At 40.2% G+C, this 19118-nt stretch overlaps 1 protein-coding gene across 2 annotated transcripts in view; it reads left to right on the forward strand.

Annotated features, from left to right (window-relative positions):
* The window catches only part of gabra3 (gamma-aminobutyric acid type A receptor subunit alpha3), a 120429-nt gene that overhangs the window by 76027 nt on the left and 25284 nt on the right, over positions 1–19118 (forward strand). For both annotated transcript variants that reach the window (XM_085469797.1, XM_085469798.1), the window contains exon 5: positions 15945–16165. In XM_085469797.1, coding sequence (XP_085325923.1) covers positions 15945–16165 — 221 coding nt within the window. The remainder of the gene's footprint in view (positions 1–15944; positions 16166–19118) is intronic.

Raw genomic sequence — 19118 nt, forward strand, 5'->3', positions numbered from 1 at the left:
AGGGCGAACACATAGAGACAGACAACCATTCGCACTCACATTCACACCTATGGGCAATTTTGGATTAATCAATTAACCTATCCCCACAAGCTGCATGTCTTTGGATGGTGGGAGGAAGCCGGAGTACCCAGAGGGAATCCACACAAACACGGGGAGAACATGCAAACTCCACACAGAAAGACCCCGGCCTGATGGTGGAATTGAATTCAGGTCCTTCTTGCTGTTGCTGTACCGCAACAGTGCTAACCACCGTGCTGCCCCGCAATATATAAATATTCAGCATATTGATTGGATGTTCAAACAGCGGTCTTTCAACATTTATTTCAACATAATGTGAGCTACAGTGTGAACACACTGCTTATTTGACAGATGAAATGATAGTGTAGCTTCTGATCAAGCACAGTTCATTTCATGAGCTATTTCTATGTCGATCTAAATAAGCATATCCATAAGTATGTGCTCTATGAGCTATGTGACTGTCATGTAAGGCTGATACAACAGCTGTGTCTTTTGTATTTTGCAAACAGTGCTGGCATCATTTCAGTACATGAACATGCTGACAAACTGTTGTAAAGAAGGAACACTCTCACATCAAAATCTTGATAAATCTTCTCTAAACGTCTTGGAAAAGCTTGAGGCTCTTTGTTAACATACTGACTTGGTTATCCATGGCTCCAGTCACACGGGCTTAGAGATCAGAGGTGATATCGATCGCTAATACCCTCAGTTTCACTGAGACCATTCAGGTGCCCCCTGTCAACAACCGATCGCTAGGGAAAAATGTGCATTCCCTGGCCAATTGATGAGTTGTTGCTGAAGGTTGCCGAGTGACAGAGGGTTTTGCACCAAAAACCTCCTTGCCGTTTCCTTGGTTGCTAGCAGTTTGCCACAGTTGTCTTTAGTTTGCATGGAAGACTCATCTGCAAACTCTTGTTTATTAACCACAGAGCAAAAGTGAACATTCATAAAGTGCAGATCTGCTGACAACTCTGTATCTTTCAAACAAAAACTCTAGGCCCATAACTTTTCAATGATCATCAAATTCACATGTAAAATACTGCATTTCCATATGGGACTCGTTCTTTGCATTTTTTTTCTCAACATATCGCAGGCCTTTTGATACACCTGCACTCACAGCCACCTTTTCACACATGCCACATTCCAGCTGCCACAGAACACATCTGTCCCGCTGTACGCAGCCTGCTCCAAATCCAGTGGCAGGCAGTAACTAGCTCGTGAACATAGCATTAAGCAATAAAGGAGACACTTGGCTCATGTGTTGGCAGACACCAAATAAAGTGCTAGAAGAGTTTCCTGGGATCAATGTTCACTATATGGACACAAATAAAACAAAATAAGAGGAAATTTTTATATGTGAATAAGTACCCGTATGCTAACAACTGTGCCATGTCAACTAAAAGTTAATGACATATCAATGTCCCTCCTACAACTAGCCTAAAAAAAGTGATTACTCATTTAATGTTTGCATGTGACACTTGCTGAGTATGATTATTAATATGAGAAAGACAGCAGTTTCCCTGCTTTGAGAGAAGGGCTCTGTTGCATTAGTACAGAAGACAGTGCTTTCTCTTTTTCAGGACATGTCACCTTTGGGGTCTCTCAGAGCTCAGTTCTAGACCCAGTCTTTTATTCTCTTCACATGCTCCACTTGGCAGTTGCATGAATCAACAGAAAACACCTCGGGACACAGAAGCCCACTTGTGGTAATGCTTTGGTCAGAGCTGCAGTTAGCTAGGTCAGTGCTGGTTCACACACGCTGGCACCTTTGTCTTGCTGTCAGTGTATGTGGAGTAGCAGCGTGGGAAACACAGCATCAACATATTATTATTATTATTTTAATTTCTTCATTGTCTTGTCAGTTTTAGGTCATTACCCAAGAAGGACTCATCTTGGCCCCAGGCTACACTGGGTTTTCTTGCTCCATGAAAGCTGCATAACGGCTCCAAGTACTTCCTTTCAAGATTTTCCACAGCCTAGTCTGAAAAGATGATCAGGCTTAAGCCGTCAAAAGGCATCCCACAATGGAACTGACGTCGAAAGTCAAGTGTCTGAATATCTGCATTGCAAATGTGTTTATAGGACATCTTTTGCATATGTAGTGCCGACGCTCTTTTTGTTCCTCTTGCTTGCTCACATCTTGTCTGTACCAGTGAACTGCTTAAAGTGTTGTGTTTGCATTGTTGTGCATACATTGCAAGGGTCCAGTTCAGATAGCAACTTTATGGAGATTAACATCTCTTTTTTTTTATACTCCAGTAATCTCCTCCTACACTATCTACTAAATTCTGTCTTCAAAGGTATTGTGTAGCATTGCATGAATAAAATGTTGGTCATAGATCAGCACTCTGAGCTTTTTCGGTTCCTTTAAGCAGAGGAAGAAATAACACAAGACAAGAGCAACTGCTGTACAAGGAAAATATGTGGATAGTAGGCTGGGTTAAAATCCCCATTGTGCATTTTAATAAGGAGTTGTCTGAAATTGGTGCCTGTCTCCACATCGACGGGTGACTTCTAGGACAAGTGAAGTTGGCGTAGTTTTTCTTTCAAATTTAGAAAATTAGTGCTGTCTTATATATAATCCTATAGGGTGGGTTATTTTATGGTTGTATATTTGAGCTTTGAAGACACTCGTCAGAGCCGACGGTGGCATCTCTAGAGTAGGTTGAGGTCGCGGGATCGTGTTTTCTGGATGATGAGTTTTCAGGCTAACAAGCTGAATGAGCGTGGAGCAGGACAGCCTCTGAGTAGGGCATTGCAGTAAACAGTACTGGGGAAGCAAAAGCCTGAACCATTTTTCTAGGTCAGTTAAAAAAGAGGAAACGGCTAATCTTGGAGGTATTTCAGAGGTGGAGAGAAGCTTTTTGAGGTATTCCCTTGATGTGTTCACACAAGAGAGTTTTGTTTTGTCTACAGCTAACCGCAGTTTAACTGATTACTTTGAGACAGCTGCAGAGTCACTGAAACAAAAAGGCAAACCAGCTCTATAGGAGCATAAGATATCTTTTGAATTAGCCATTAAAGTATCTTATCGTGCAACGCTGTCTCCTAAAAAAAAGCGTTCTCATACTAGACCTCATTCTTATGTGTATAAGGGGAAACAAACAATTTCAAGAAGAAAAATATCACCAAACAAAGTCTCATGAAATCAGATCAGGCAATAGGTTGATGTGGGATCATGAAAAAACAAACACTATACTTGTAGAGATATTTCTCTCCAAACTGTTACAAGAAATTCACAGTCAGAGCACACTCAATGACCTCTTAATCTTATCTTCTGCTGTATACATCCAACTACCGATCTCCGTAACATCAAGTGTCCTAGAAATGTCTGCTCGCCCTGGGGCCACACATTTAGACGTCACTTGTACCCCTTTCCGCCACATCTACCTTTAGTGTCCCATACTGGAAGAAGAGGAACGCTCACATCTGCGTATTCATCGTGCTTGATTCAAATATTAGGCCAGTAGCAGGGCACTTTGTACAGTTGTGTCTGACTAAGAGAAGATTTCTGCACTTTGTCACACTAAGACACAGAATGTAGGTTACGATCTTGATGCTGATCTCTAGTAAGTAGGTTGGTGTGTTTCTCTATCCCGAGCTCCCCCTTTCTCACTCGATCTGGTGGATTTTTTTCTGTCTTTCGTATGTGTCTTTCTCCTGCCCTTTCGGTAAGTCAATGGAGTCACGTCGTATCCACATGCATGCTGTGTCACAGCACATGTACCTGTTTCATGGTGGGATTTGACAGGCCTTTGCTGATGAAATGGGAAGCGATTTAGGCTGTCACATGCACTGTGCTGAGGCTCGGTTTGACAAAGACGGCAGTGATGGCCCGATCTCACCAGGGCTGCAAAATTTTCTGGGGATAAAAATTACTGGGTTATGTGAAAAAATGACAGCCTATATTTGTATGTTTACAATTCAGAAAAAATTTGCTCCAAAAACAAACCCCCTACAAGTTAAAATTCTGGAGAGAACAGATGAATCTTTGTGCTGCTAAAATTTGAAGGTTAACTCCTGGAATCTGTATCAATCATGTTGTCCTTATTCAAGGACTTGCTAACCCAGTTATGCCATTTTTAGAGAATAAACCAAATTTAAATTGGTCATCACCACCACCTTTTATAAAAAAAAAAAGTGAAAAAAAAAACTTTACTCTGAAAATAGAGCTTTTTTCCACTCACTGTACAGGTCATTGTATTCCCCAGTGTCGCGGCATGATTCATGTGTCGGACAGGAACAACTTGAAAGCAGAACAGGAAGACTTTTTTGCAACCTAAAAGCCTATATTTTTCTTCTAATAGCAGCCAGAAGTAAGAAGGCTGTAGCATCCTTCATGGGGATGGGAAGTGATAAGAATTTAGCTATTCCAGTTCCATTATCGATATCACTTATTCATTCAATTGCTTATCGGTTCTCACTGGGTTTTCGTTGGCCTCGATGTCACCACACACCATCGCTAAGAAGCATATCCAAGACATTACATTGGTGCAACTTGACAGCATGCTGTGTGGTCAAATCTTTGTGAATGTTGGAGGTATTTCACCTTTTTGTTGTGATCAGCATTAGAGTCATTACTCAAAAAAAAGTAATGTATTACAAATATGCCACAGAACAGAACTCTTTAAAGCAATACTCCCAGAATAAAGTTTTCTCTATAAAATGACCCAAAACACAGTCTCATGTGGCTACAGATCTATACACCGAGACAAATCATTATCTGAATGAGGCTACACATATGATCTCTCTCCTCGTATTTAGGTATGAACACAAAGCAAAGACAAAAACCAGTACAAAGAGACTATAAAGTGATCGCCACAGCGATTCACCTTAGAAACATGAATAGGTAGAAACACAGGCTGGAGTCTGACTGCTTATCAGTTTGATACCTGTTGAGGTTTAGGGTCTGCCTGCTGGGCGGGGGTTGGCTCAGCTAACGTTGCTTTGGGTTCTTGTCTAGCTTAGCGTTAGCATGATGTCTGTGCAGATGCTTGCAAAGAGCCAAAGTTGTGTTAGCCGCATAGTGCAATTGTCCCCGATGCACTTTGCACCATAACACTCTTGTTTTTTTGTCCAGTAAAAATAAAAGTAATGTCCATGTTCACGCTGTAGACTGCAACTCTATAGTCGTCCTTCAGCACACAAACTGAAATCAGTTGATTGTAGCGCAAGTGAAAGTGGAACAGATAAGCAGGATCGATAGGCTAGCAGACTACCAATTCCAAGGAATTGAACTACTAACTTGAAACCCCATGATTCCCATCCCTAATCCTAATCCCTTAGCAAGTAAATGGCAGTGGCGGATAGCGTTTTTTTGATTACAAGCAAAACTGTTGTATGGCTTCTATGCTTTTGAGTCTTGCAGCTGCAGCCATCTTCTCTTTTTTTTAAGGGAAATCTAATGTTAAATACTGGAAAAGTTATAAGGAGCTCATTGTATTGTTTGAAATTGTAGTGAGCCGGTAGCACAGGCTTCAGATAGCTCTAAATGTCCTGTTCTCATACATTCAGACAGACCCAGAGTATCAAAATTTACTGGATACTTTCCCAAAGTGCTGAAAGTGCCCAAAGTGACAGTGAACACAGCTCAAGGATGGAGATGAGTTGGCACCGGATAGTGAAGGTAGTATCCCTGAGATGTCCAACCATTCTGACACAGAATCTGCCTATGGAACCAGAGCAACGCTTCACCAACGCAGCCCAGAGCAAAGCCACAAACAAGTCATACTTTATGCAATTGATTTTTAAAACATAAATACACGCAAGATGTGAACTTGACCAGTGAAACCTTACTCGAGCTTGTAGGCAGTTATTCCATATTTCTAGATATTTCAGTAATCTAAATATTTTGAATGTTTCTGCACAAAATAGGTTAAATCTGCAGAAAAAAATCTTTGTTTGCACTTATAAAGGATGAGAAAACTGTATTCTGGTCATTTAAAATACCAGAATACTGCAATGCATTACTGATTCAAACATACCTCAGGTTTTAAAAATGAAATATTATTAGTATTACAACAAGTAGCATTAGATTCTGTAATTAAATGTAAATGTGTTCATATAGATTTACATTTAAGTGCTTGGTTGCTTGAGGGTTAAATAGAGGAAAGCTAATCAGCTTCTTTCAAACAGGATGAATTAAGGGACTGCACCAAAGGGCAGTGTAAGATAAATACAGACTAGAACTCAAGGGAAGTTCAAGGATAAAAAAAACATCCATGTTAAAGTAGTACAGCAGAGCCACTATAAATCTAATATAGCAGATCTACTATAATGGTATTCAGTTTTTATACATATGCCACACATCAGTTTACATATATTCCATAGTGTGTCCTGGGGGTGGGCGATAGAAACGATATATAATAGAAACGATATAAATCGTATATCTAAATTTGGCCAACGATAGAGATTTTGACTATATCGCTCTATCGCGATAGCGCATGTTGATGATGTCATCAAGCTGTGCCTGTTTTGGTCGAAAGCATCGCAGCGGTTACAACCATTATCATCTGCAAATTATGGCGGGTGACAGTCATAGCAAAGAGATTAATCACTCTTGAAATAAGGGGAAAGCCAAAAACTGCGCTTCCTCCACTTCCGTAACATTGATTCATTAATGTTGAATTCTCTCGCAGCTGTTCTATTCCCATATTGTTGCAGTATATCAATAACTAACCTCGTATTGTGGATGAATAATCTCAGTTGTTCTCCTGACTGAAGTTTGGCCCGTGTATAGCATCCTGCTATGCGATTGCATTTGTCCCTGACCACCAGAATCCCTCACGTTAACTTTTATTGAGTGGAAAAAAAGTTGGCGTTCATCCTCCAGCTTCACTGTGCTAAAGTTATGCTAACATAGCTGTGTCGCTAGCAATCATGTAGCACAACATTATATACCAGGTAGTCCAACTTCAGTAACCCTGCAAACGCCACTGCTGTTTAGTTTTCTGTCTTCATTTATGTTGGAAGTGGTAGCAGAGCTGTACGTTTTAATTATTTTCAAAAAATCTCTCGTTCAGAACATGGTATGAAATGTTTAGGTGTAAACTAGCGAGCTAACTTCCTGTAACTTCTAAAACTTAATTGTCACACCCGACAAAGCAGCAACGCTGATGATTTAATTAAAGATGAAAGAATTTAGACCGTTTTTTAACTCTCAGTGTTCGTTTGACTTTGGGACCTGAAATGGACGGAGTTTTGGACCCAGATTACTCCGCGAAGCTCCTCACTACGGCAGCCGTAATGCTCTGACAATCCATCAAGCAGTGCGGCTTACCAAAGTTGTACTAAAACATTTTTTAACAGATTTCTGCACGCCCAAATCGGTTCAAGGTCAGTAAGCACAACCAGAATTCATACATAAGGCACACTCTCGATTTTTGAGAAAATTAAAGGATTTTAAGTGTGCCTTATAGTGTAGAAAATACGTTATACAGAAGAAAAGAATATATCGTGATATATATGCTTCAAATTATATCGCGATATGAATTTTAGGCCATATAGCCCAGCTCTAGTGTGTCCTTTGTTCTGGCTGCCCCTCCCTGAGCTGGGTTCTGCCGGAGGTTTCTTCCTTTTAAAAAGGAGTTTTTCCTTCCCACTGTTGCCAAGTGCTTGCTCAGAGGGACAGATGTCTGGTTGTTGGGATTTTCCTCTGATATTGTAGGGTCTTACAATATAAAGCACTTCAAGGCAACTGTTGTTGTGATTTGGTGATATATAAATTGAATTGAATATGTTCCATCTAAATCACGTGATTTCCATTGGACACAAGATGGAAACCCTGATCTCTCATAAATCTCTCTTGCATTTTCTACTGCGGACTGTGAAAACACTGTCAGGGGACACTACGTATGCATTTTTTTAACATGCATGGATGGATTTATTCTATTTTTGTAGTAGTGATGATGGATAAACCAAAATTTCCTTTCTAAATGTAATTCATTCATGTTTGCATCACTGCATGCAGCTCCAAACAGTCATAATTTGCTAATGAGTCCCATTTCCATATTGCTTTTATGTGATTACTGCTACATACTTGACTTTATATTCGTGGAACAAAATGTTCCTATTTGAAGTGTGATGCAGTGAAGTGCTAAAACATGTTTACGGCTCAGAGCTGCAGAAGCTTGTGAGCTCTGACAATAATTGGAGTTGGTATGGGATTCACAACTCAATGCAAGTCTCACGCAGGTTCTACTCTCAGCAGGGAAAGGTGAACAGCAAACAAGAATCCAAGTGAGACAGAATAATTGGCAAGGGGAGAGAGAAAGGCGAAATTGTAATTATTAATCAAGCCTCTGACTGATCGACACGATGCCCACAGAAGAGAAGAACTGGGCCCAAAAGCTGTGTTAATTCTGTATCATTACCACGCCAGCGAACCAGTATCTTATCTCTGGGCTGCTGTGCACTGTCAAAAACAAGACATGATGACATATTGTGTACCACGCATAGCATTTCTGCACAGTAAATTGGGGAAACGGCGCTTGTGCACAATATGCTATCTTGTCAGAGGCACTAAATCAAACCTGTCAAACCAGTCTGCTAATCTAAAGAAAAAATGTCTCCAGTTGTAGTCACGAATAACAGTAGCATGGGTTACCGAGTGGAAATTCCCTGGCATAAACGGCTTGTTCAGGTTGCTTGGCTAAAAACTGATTTGATAAAAAGAACTCATTGAAACGAAAAAAAGAAAAGAAAAGAAACAATTTAAAACAAAGCCATAGTGACATTATTACAAGAGGATGTAATAATTAAATGTTTAGAATTTAATGAACTCATTAATTTATGATAAAAGGCTGCATTAATATTCTATCAGATATTAGACACAACCTTCCTGCCATTACCAGAGATCCAGACACTCGATCTCGTTTTTTAACATCTAGACTCATTTAGCCCAGTCTCGTGTACATCCTACCTCAACAACTGTTCATATTTTCCTAATTTCCTTTCATTCCATAATTCACTAATGTGAATTATTTTTTTTACTGCAGTGGCGAGCCCTTCAGTATCTACTGAAATTTCTCAGCCATTAAACCGAACTTGAAAACATTAGAGACCCATTTAGTTGTGGCATGTGAGAGAGTGGCAGAGATTTGGTTTTACCTAATTCATTTTAGTTCATTTGGTTCTGCAGTACCCAAGGCAGAAAAAACATGAACACAAATATGTTCGATTTTATTAAGAGTTGTTCCCATAATGCACTGTGCTCTTTATACGCAAAAAATAAAATGAAACCTTATCTGATTTCCCCAGTAAACCTTCTCACAAGATGGTGAAACAGACATACAGTGGGGCAAAAAAGTATTTAGTCAGCCACCGATTGTGCAAGCTCCCCCACCTAAAATGATGACAGAGGTCAGTAATTTGCACCAGAGGTACACGTCAACTGTGAGAGACAGAATGTGAAAAAAAAAATCCATGAATCCACATGGTAGGATTTGTAAAGAATTTATTCGTAAATCAGGGTGGAAAATAAGTATTTGGTCAATAACAAAAATACAACTCAATACTTTGTAACATAACCTTTGTTGGCAATAACAGAGGTCAAACGTTTACTATAGGTCTTTACCAGGTTTGCACACAAAGTAGCTGGTATTTTGGCCCATTCCTCCATGCAGATCTTCTCGAGAGCAGTGATGTTTTGGGGCTGTCGCTGAGCAACACGGACTTTCAACTCCCGCCACAGATTTTCTATGGGGTTGAGGTCTGGAGACTGGCTAGGCCACTCCAGGACTTTCAAATGCTTCTTACGGAGCCACTCCTTTGTTGCCCGGGCGGTGTGTTTTGGATCATTGTCATGTTGGAAGACCCAGCCTCGTTTCATCTTCAAAGTTCTCACTGATGGAAGGAGGTTTTGGCTCAAAATCTCACGATACATGGCCCCATTCATTCTGTCCTTAACACGGATCAGTCGTCCTGTCCCCTTGGCAGAAAAACAGCCCCATAGCATGATGTTTCCACCCCCATGCTTCACAGTAGGTATGGTGTTCTTGGGATGCAACTCAGTATTCTTCTTCCTCCAAACACGACGAGTTGAGTTTATACCAAAAACTTCTACTTTGGTTTCATCTGACCACATGACATTCTCCCAATCCTCTGCTGTATCATCCATGTGCTCTCTGGCAAACTTCAGACGGGCCTGGACATGCACTGGCTTCAGCAGCGGAACACGTCTGGCACTGCGGGATTTGATTCCCTGCCGTTGTAGTGTGTTACTGATGGTGACCTTTGTTACTTTGGTCCCAGCTCTCTGCAGGTCATTCACCAGGTCCCCCCGTGTGGTTCTGGGATCTTTGCTCACCGTTCTCATGATCATTTTGACCCCACGGGATGAGATCTTGCGTGGAGCCCCAGATCGAGGGAGATTATCAGTGGTCTTGTATGTCTTCCATTTTCTGATGATTGCTCCCACAGTTGATTTTTTCACACCAAGCTGCTTGCCTATTGTAGATTCACTCTTCCCAGTCTGGTGCAGGTCTACAATACTTTTCCTGGTGTCCTTCGAAAGCTCTTTGGTCTTGGCCATGGCGGAGTTTGGAGTCTGACTGTTTGAGGCTGTGGACAGGTGTCTTTTATACAGATGATGAGTTCAAACAGGTGCCATTCATACAGGTAACGAGTGGGGGACAGAAAAGCGTCTTACAGAAGACGTTACAGGTCTGTGAGGGCCAGAGATTTTCCTTGTTTGAGGTGACCAAATACTTATTTTCCACCCTGATTTACGAATAAATCCTTTACAAATCCTACCATGTGGATTCATGGATTTTTTTTCACATTCTGTTTCTCACAGTTGAAGTGTACCTCTGGTGCAAATTACTGACCTCTGTCATCATTTTAGGTGGGGGAACTTGCACAATCGGTGGCTGACTAAATACTTTTTTGCCCCACTGTAACCCCAGCTGTGCCCTTTGAAGCTTTCACTTCATGAAATTTCATTTTTTTATGGTCTTAGAGGGGTGCAGTCAGGCAGTTTAGGAGGAATTTAATTTACATCTAAGCCCATTAAAAGAGGACATTTATTATCAAACATCTGCAGCTGGTGATAAATCTGTTGATGATATAGTGAGAAAAAAATCAAATGGAAACTGTTTGTACTTACACATCTAACTCAAAAGTCATTATTAGCATTTATTTGGAGTCATCGCTGTGTTTATCAGATCAAAGTCCAGATTTTCTCGCCGTTTAGCCACATTGTGGTCCTTTCACAACATGTGAGAAAAATGTCAGTCTAATCTATCTGTCCATCCCAGCTCGTTGCTATCTTTGGTGAGCAGCGAGGGTACAGAGGCTTCATCAAAGCTCCGTAGCTGAAAATTGCTGCTTCTCGAAACAACTAAGGGCTTGAAAGATAATTTGTGACTTTGTAACTGTGACTGAATCCTTTCATAAAATACACTCACTGGCCACTTTTTTGGGTCCACCTGTCCAACTTCTCTTTAATGCAAATATAATTAGCCATTCACATGGCAGTAAGAGTGCATTTAGGCATGTAATCATGGTCAAGATGACTTTTGGAAGTTCAAACCAAACATCTGAATGGGGAGGAAACAGTATTTAAGTGACTTTGAATGTGACATGGTCGTTGGTGCTATATGGGCTAAACTAAAAATTTCAGAAACTGATGATGTGCTACAATTTTCCCACATATACTGTCTATAGGGTTTACAGAAAATGGTCTGAAAAAGAGAAAATATCCATTAAGTGTCAGTTCTCTGTGCAAAAACACCTTGCTAATTCGAGAGGTCAGAGGAAAATGGTTTTTTAGCTGATATGGAGGCAAAATTAACTCAAATAACTAGTCTTTACAACCAAGGTATGCAGAAGCTAATATGTTACAGCAACAGAAGACCACACCAGTTGCCACTTGTGTATACTAAGAACAGGAAACTATATTTGCGAGTCTCACCAAAATTGGGCAATAGAAGATTTGAAAAGCATGACGAGTCCTGATTTTTTCTGATGAGTCTGAGTCTTGTGACATTCAGTTAGAATTTGGTATAAACAGCAAGAAAGCATGGATCCATCTTGCCTTGTATCAATGATTCAGGCTGTCGGTGATGTAATGTTGTGTGGAACATTTTCCTGCCACCTTTTGGGTGTTTAGTACCAAATCAGCATCATTTGAGTATTGGTGTTGTCCGTTCCTTTATAACCACATTGACAAAGGCGCATTATCCCAGCAGGATAACCCACCATATGACAAAGCTCAGATCACCTTAGATTGGTTTCTTCAACGCGATATTAAGTTTATTTTACTTAAATGACCATCAGATTTATATCCAGTAGTACCTGTGGGATTTAGTGGAACAAGAGATTCATATCATGGGTTACAAACATGCAGCTGGCACATCTGCAGCCACAATCTCTGAGGAATGTTTCTATCACCTTGTGGATTTATGGCATGAAGAAATAAGGCAATTCTGAAAGAAAAGGGGCATTCAGTGAAGTGGCCAGTGAGCTCATCTTAGTTTACTTTAGTCTTGGTTTAATTGTTATTCTAATATTGATTATAGCAGTCATTTACGGTATTTTGTTGTGAAGTACCTTTCTTTAGTTCTTTTTCACATTAAGTAATGACTATAATAAGGGTAGCCTTAGATAATTACTTTCTATAGTAATTAAACTGTAACTTCACCCCACTGCTAAATTACAAAAGAACAACAGTCCAAGACTGCACACCCACACAAAGGCTGACTATTCCCTCCACATCATACCTGAACTGAGTTCCTGCTTCCAGAAGTATGTCATCAAGAGAATGTCTCCCATTTTTTCCTGTGTTGCTGCGGTAATTAATCCTACTGAAAATTCATGAACCCAAATTTCAGTCAACTCCAAAAGTAACAGTTTCATGCAAATTGTTTTAGAATTTTTTAATAGATCTGCTCGCAAACAGTGGGCTAAAAATTGGTTGTTGCGGAAAACTACATCTCTATCAATTAGAGTTGTTGCTATATCCCCAATAATGTCAAAAGCAGGGATATTTTTTATTGTTTAGTCAATGCGAGACCAAGAGAGGAGTAAAATGAGTCAAGGAGCCCATCCTGCCAGCTGCTACCTTTGCCAAGTCATCTAAAAGTCTAGGTTAGGGTTAATGTCTAGGGTTAATGTACAGTGATGCTTCTACAGACATCAGAAGTCCAAGTTTAAACTATAGCTCCAAACATCACTCCTGTGAATCGGGAGCCTTGAGGATTAATTGAAAATGAGCGCCGTTTCACAGACCTGCCACTGAAGGGTGGGCAGCTGAAGGAAGTGGACCACCCACCTCTGATTGGTCTCAAGCTGTTGACTTTATGTCAGCACTAGCTTTACAAGGTGACCCTTCATCTGCTCATTTTCAAAACTGAATATCCAACTAGGATTCCAGGGAAATAGATTCAGTCTCAGCTGATAGTGAACAGATTAGAGTACATCCTGTACAGGTCAGCAGTCCTTCACAGGTTATATATACATGTCCACAATACATAACATTTAAAGGCACCTTTTTGTTTTAAGGTGAGCTTATACATCCTGTTGAGGAATTTTCAACCCATAAAATGCAAATCTTTACATTTTTTTTATCAGAGCCCAATCAAATGATTTAATTTACAGCTCAGCATGCTCCACAAATTTTCTTGTAGTCTAGATCCAGTTGCCACTTTTATGATGTCATTGGTTTTTTAACTGCAGCAATAAACATACATCCTTAGCAAATATGTTTTTACAGTTATGGAATTTGTACTTATTTGTGGGCTGTCTGGGTAAAAAAAGGCAGAGCATCTGCACCTTTCACTTTGAATCCATCCAGGGCACATCAATCACCCCAAATATCCATCTTTCTAATAAAGGCAAGATGCCAGCAATCTTGTAAAAATGGTCTGTGTATTATGTGAAGACAAATAATGAATGCAGTTGCAATACTTGTGTCATGTGTTTAAAGGGGTTCTTTAAATTAGAGTTGTTTGCCATAGTTAATCTATTCATTATTCTGACTGCTGTAAAAAAAGATATTTGACAGCCACTGTTGGGTAGACGCTCCGCTCTGTCTCCTCTGTCAAGGAGAAATCAATCACTCAGTCCCTGGAGGAACACCAGCTGGCATCTGAATGGTTTGTGCCATTTGGCCTTGTGGAGATTGACTATACTTTTCCTCACTTCTGTCTTTCAGTCTTCAAATTAATTCCCCATGTTTACAGAAGGTTCTGTCCAAAAGAAACAAACAAATGATGGCTTCACCCCAGCTGGGCCAAGCTCACTATTGTCAGTTTACATCACTGCATGTTTTACACTAATTGAGGCCTGATTTGGCATCTCATAAAGACGTGATTAACATGCATAACAAAAGGATAACCTTGGCGATGGGGATTTAAATGTTTTACTAGGGTTCCTTTTTTGTATGCCAAGATAGAGCAAACTTTCTTAGACTGTGCAGGAAAGTTTTTGTTAAAGATGCACAGGACAGAACAATAAATCAGTGTCATGGTTGCCCTACTGTCCACATGTGTTTGGTCATTAGTCTTTTTTGTGACCTGGAGAGTCCTTTGATGACAGCACTGAGAACTTAATGCATGAAGGAATCAGTCTGACATAATTAATGGGAAAAACAGTTAACGATTTACTTTTTGAACTCTTTAGTAGGTGATTGTGGCTCAAGAGTTGGGCGTTCGTCTTGTAATCGGAAGGTTGCCGGTTCGAGCCCCGGCTCCGACAGTCTCTCGTTGTGTCCTTGTGCAAGACACTTCACCCGTTACCTACTGGTGGTGGTCAGAGGGCCCGGTGGCGCCAGTGTCTGGCAGCCTCGCCTCTGTCAGTGCGCCCCAGGGTGGCTGTGGCTACACTGAAGCTTGCTGTCACCAGTGTGTGAATGGGTGGATGATTGTGTAAAGTGCTTTGGGGTCCTTAGGACCAAGTAAAGCGCTATACAAATACAGACCATTTACCATTTTAAAAAAAGAAAGAACCAGAGACTGCAGTTAATTAATAAATGGGGCAAAGATGAAATAAAGTGATTGAGGGTTGCGCACGTTAGTCACATTCTGGCTTTTATCAGTCTGTGAAGCTCTCTGTGGGCTTTATTTAGAGCACTGCTGTGAGGACAGATGCGATGTAATTATTGTATAGCATTGCAAGTTTGCAGGCCTTTAGGAGGTCAATCGCATCAATTAACAGACGTCCTTCCTGTGCTGTTTAGAGGAGACCTGTTGCTGTGTTGAATGAAAGCTGCACACCCTCTCCCACTGAGCATGACGGGATCCTGTTGTTAAAACCAATGGGAAATGACTTAATCAAGGTGTCACTCAGGGGGGCAGCCAGTTACAGTTCACAGTACCTGAGCTGTTTCAGCGAACAAGCAAAAAGCTCCAAAATGGCTAGCAACACGTGGACCGTGCCTTTGTTGCGCACTGTTGTGGCATAGCTTCCCCACATCTCACTCTGTTCAAGCTTCAGCTCTCTGTCTGCAAAGCCGCTGTACACAGCTGGCGAGGAAAAGCAGTTGCTAGGACACCAAGACCCATTGAATGAATAATGTGAAATAAATTCATTTTGAACAGCTACTTCCCGCATTTGTTTTAGTTTGTTTGGTCTTTCGTGTGTTGGTGACGATGCAGAAATACTGTGTCGCACATTAATAAAACATGAAACAGATGTTCTACAAGCTTTCTCGCTGAGGCTCCAACACCTTAAGTGTGAGAGAAACACAACATTGTTAACGGAGCAGTAATCGTGTCACACAAAAAAGGAAATGCACTTTGACTCATTAAAGCAGGAAAAGCAAAAGTGGAAATAAAGGAACAAAAAAGGTGGCTCAACTTAACATCATGTAGCCTTTTTTTTGTATGCTTTCACAAATAAGAGCATCGTAAGGCTTGAATGAGAGCCATGTTCCCAGTTTTGTGAATTGTTGCCTTGCTAACTATTTCTTCAAACTCTCTTCCCATCAGGAGTACACCATCGATGTCTTCTTTCGCCAGAGTTGGAGGGATGAGCGGCTGAAGTTCGATGGGCCCATGCAGGTTTTACCCCTCAACAACCTCCTGGCCAGTAAGATCTGGACTCCTGATACTTTTTTCCACAATGGAAAGAAATCTGTAGCCCACAACATGACAACTCCTAACAAACTGCTACGACTAGTCGACAACGGCACGCTTCTATACACAATGAGGTGAGCATTTTTTGTGGTGATTCGGAGGTCAACACCATCACTTGAAAAAAAAAAATCTGCAGGTGCTGTTTAGTAGATATATTAACCGTCTTAATTTGGCATGAGAGCATCCTTATTTTGACATTCCTAAAAGAAAAAAGAAAGCATAATAAAAGATTTCACCCACTGGCACTCAGCACTTTTTACAGCCAGAAGTTCTCCATATGTATGAAAGGGTGACTCGCTTCCTTATAAGCTTATGCTAGGAAGCTTGGGATACAGTTGACTGTGACAGCATTCCTCTCCTATCATTCAGCCTCAAATACACTAACCGGTCGTTAAGTGATGACATGACGAATCCTACTTCTGGGCCTAAAGTAGTCTGCGTTTAATATGGCTTTTGTGTTGTTAACATGTTTAATGTTTTGTATTTTCTTCTATTTAATCTCAAAAAGCTCCTAAAACAGTCAGTAATCACTGTTGACCTCCCTCGGCTTTTATTACCGCTAATCATTTATTTAAGCTCAGTTTTTAAAACCTTAGGATGTAACTACAGCTCAGCACTCACGTTAACTTTTATCGAGTGGAAAAAAAGTTAGCTTGTTTATATTATACTAACATAGCTGTGTCGCTAGCGGTCATGTAGCACATCATTAGCTACAGCTAGCCAAACTTCAGTAACCCTACAAACGTCACTGCTGTTTAGTTTTCTTTCTTCATTTATGTTTGAAGTGATAACAGAGCTGTATGTTTTAATTTGTTTCCAAAACCACGCAGTCAGGACATGCTATATTGTATTTCGATGGAAGCTAGCAAGCTAACTTCCTGCTAACTTCCAACTCCGTTAAATGTCATAAATTCCGTTTTCATGGATGCCTGGATGTTAAACTCAATTGTTACACCTGGTAGAGCAGAACGTTGATCATTTTATTAAAGATGAAAGACTTTAGACAGTTTTTCAACTCTCAGTAATGCCATAGTGATCGACCTGCAGCGGAGTTTAGGCCCAGACACGGCTAGTGACGTCAGACTTAACGACTGGATTATTATTATTAGTTGTAGTAATAGTAGTAGTAGTATTATACACTACCAGTAAAAACTTTTAGAACACCCCAATTTTTCTAATTTTTGACTCATCAAAGTAGCCACCTTTGACAGATATAACAGCTGAACACACCCTTGGCATTCTTTCTACAATAGACATCAAATGTTTTTCAGAAAGTTTTTCATATATCTGTTGCAGAAGTTCTCATAAATGTGTGGCACTTAAAGGTTGCTCTGCTTTCACTCTTCTGTCCTGTTCATCCCAAACGATCTCACTGAGGTTTAAGTCCGGAGACTGTGCTGGCCACTCCATGTTTTCAAGCTTACCATCTTGTTCTTTTTTCCTGAGGTAGTTCTGGCATGTCTTGGACTTAAGTTTTGGATCACTATCTGGCTGTAGGATGAACCCCTGACCAACTAGGTGCAACCAGTGGGTACTGCAGAATTCTGTGGTAGCTGTTTTAGTTTAGTTTCTCACTCTGTACAAGTCACCGACCCTGGATCCAGCAAAACAGCCCCAGACCATCACACCTCCTCCTCCATGTCTGACAGTTGATGCCACACACTGTGGAACCATCCTTTTCGTCTGCTTGATGGCATACTGTTGAACCTTGTTTTTTAAATCTGAGCACTTACTTTTGTAACATTTCAAGCTATGCATTGGACTTAAACAACTTGAATCACAATAAATAACTGAAAAAAATGGGGTGTTCTAAAACTTTTGACCAGTAGTTTATGTAGATGGGTTGATTCAAACAAAATTGACCCACCATATGAAAAGGAAAACTATCCATAAAGATCAAAGCCATTTTCTGTATCAGTGTGTAAAAATGCTTCTTAATGTTGTTTTGTTGGACGAATAAAACTCCAGCCTGTGGGCAGTTTTTGCCAGGCCTGTAATGGTTTTTCAAATTCATCATCCTGTATTTAGTCAAGTCAAGCAAAATTCTGTCGCCAATATTAAAACATTTTTAAAAACTTAGTTTTGATTTATAATAAATGGGGTTTTTTAAAGATCATATAGAAGTTACTGGAAGTTACTGTATGTGTCACCATGTCCATGCAAAGTTTCATTCAGATTGGCCCAATGTTAAGGGTACATAGAGGCATATTTACATAAATATGCTCTAATCATTATATACAGATATTTGAACATGGCAGTCTATTGACTCACTTTCCCAGCTTGCCTCAACTGGCTATTAGAGGAACAGCAGCAATAATAGTCAATATTGAATCATTGAAAACATTTTTCAAGCTGAGAATTTACAAAATTCTCATCCTTCATCAAATGAAATCGGAATGTTTGTCATATTTTTTTCAGTTAGAACATGAACATTTGATAGAAAGAAAATTGGAAACTATAGTCCCGGATTCCAAAGAAAAGTTAGAAGATTATGAGAGAACCTAGTTTAGCTTTTACAAGATGATGTGTGTATATCAGCAAATTCAATAGCTAGAGACATTTTATTTAAAAGCATGAATGCAAACACCGTGGTGGCACTAGGGTGAAAATTAACATCTTAGGAATAAAATTGTGCTTTTTACCTGTCTGTGAGTCAGATAGCTGACTTGCAGCCAGTCTGGCCCATATATGTATCACACGCAGACAGCCGAGTGAATAATACTCACTTGATCAAAGGAGTGTCATTGTGTGTATGTCATGCGTAAAGTACACTGTAAATAGCATCAGCAAGACAGTCATAGTCACTGAATACCATTATGTACTGAATAACAGCAAAAATAATTCTGTGATTGCTTTGGCTGGAAACACTGAACCTGTCGATCAGCATTCACCAGCTTTGCACTAGGCCGTGAAAAGGCTGCAGAAATGTTTTTATGATGCTCGTGCACAAGGTCAGTATAGATTTTTAGGGGTGAAAATGAAATGGTGAAAAAATCATTTTGTGCTCCCACATGAGTAGATCTGATG

This window comes from Copadichromis virginalis, linkage group LG10, assembly GCF_057382275.1.
Source record: "Copadichromis virginalis isolate Kocher_CV1m ecotype Utaka linkage group LG10, C_Virginalis_male_GT1.1, whole genome shotgun sequence".
Lineage (NCBI taxonomy): Eukaryota > Metazoa > Chordata > Actinopteri > Cichliformes > Cichlidae > Copadichromis > Copadichromis virginalis.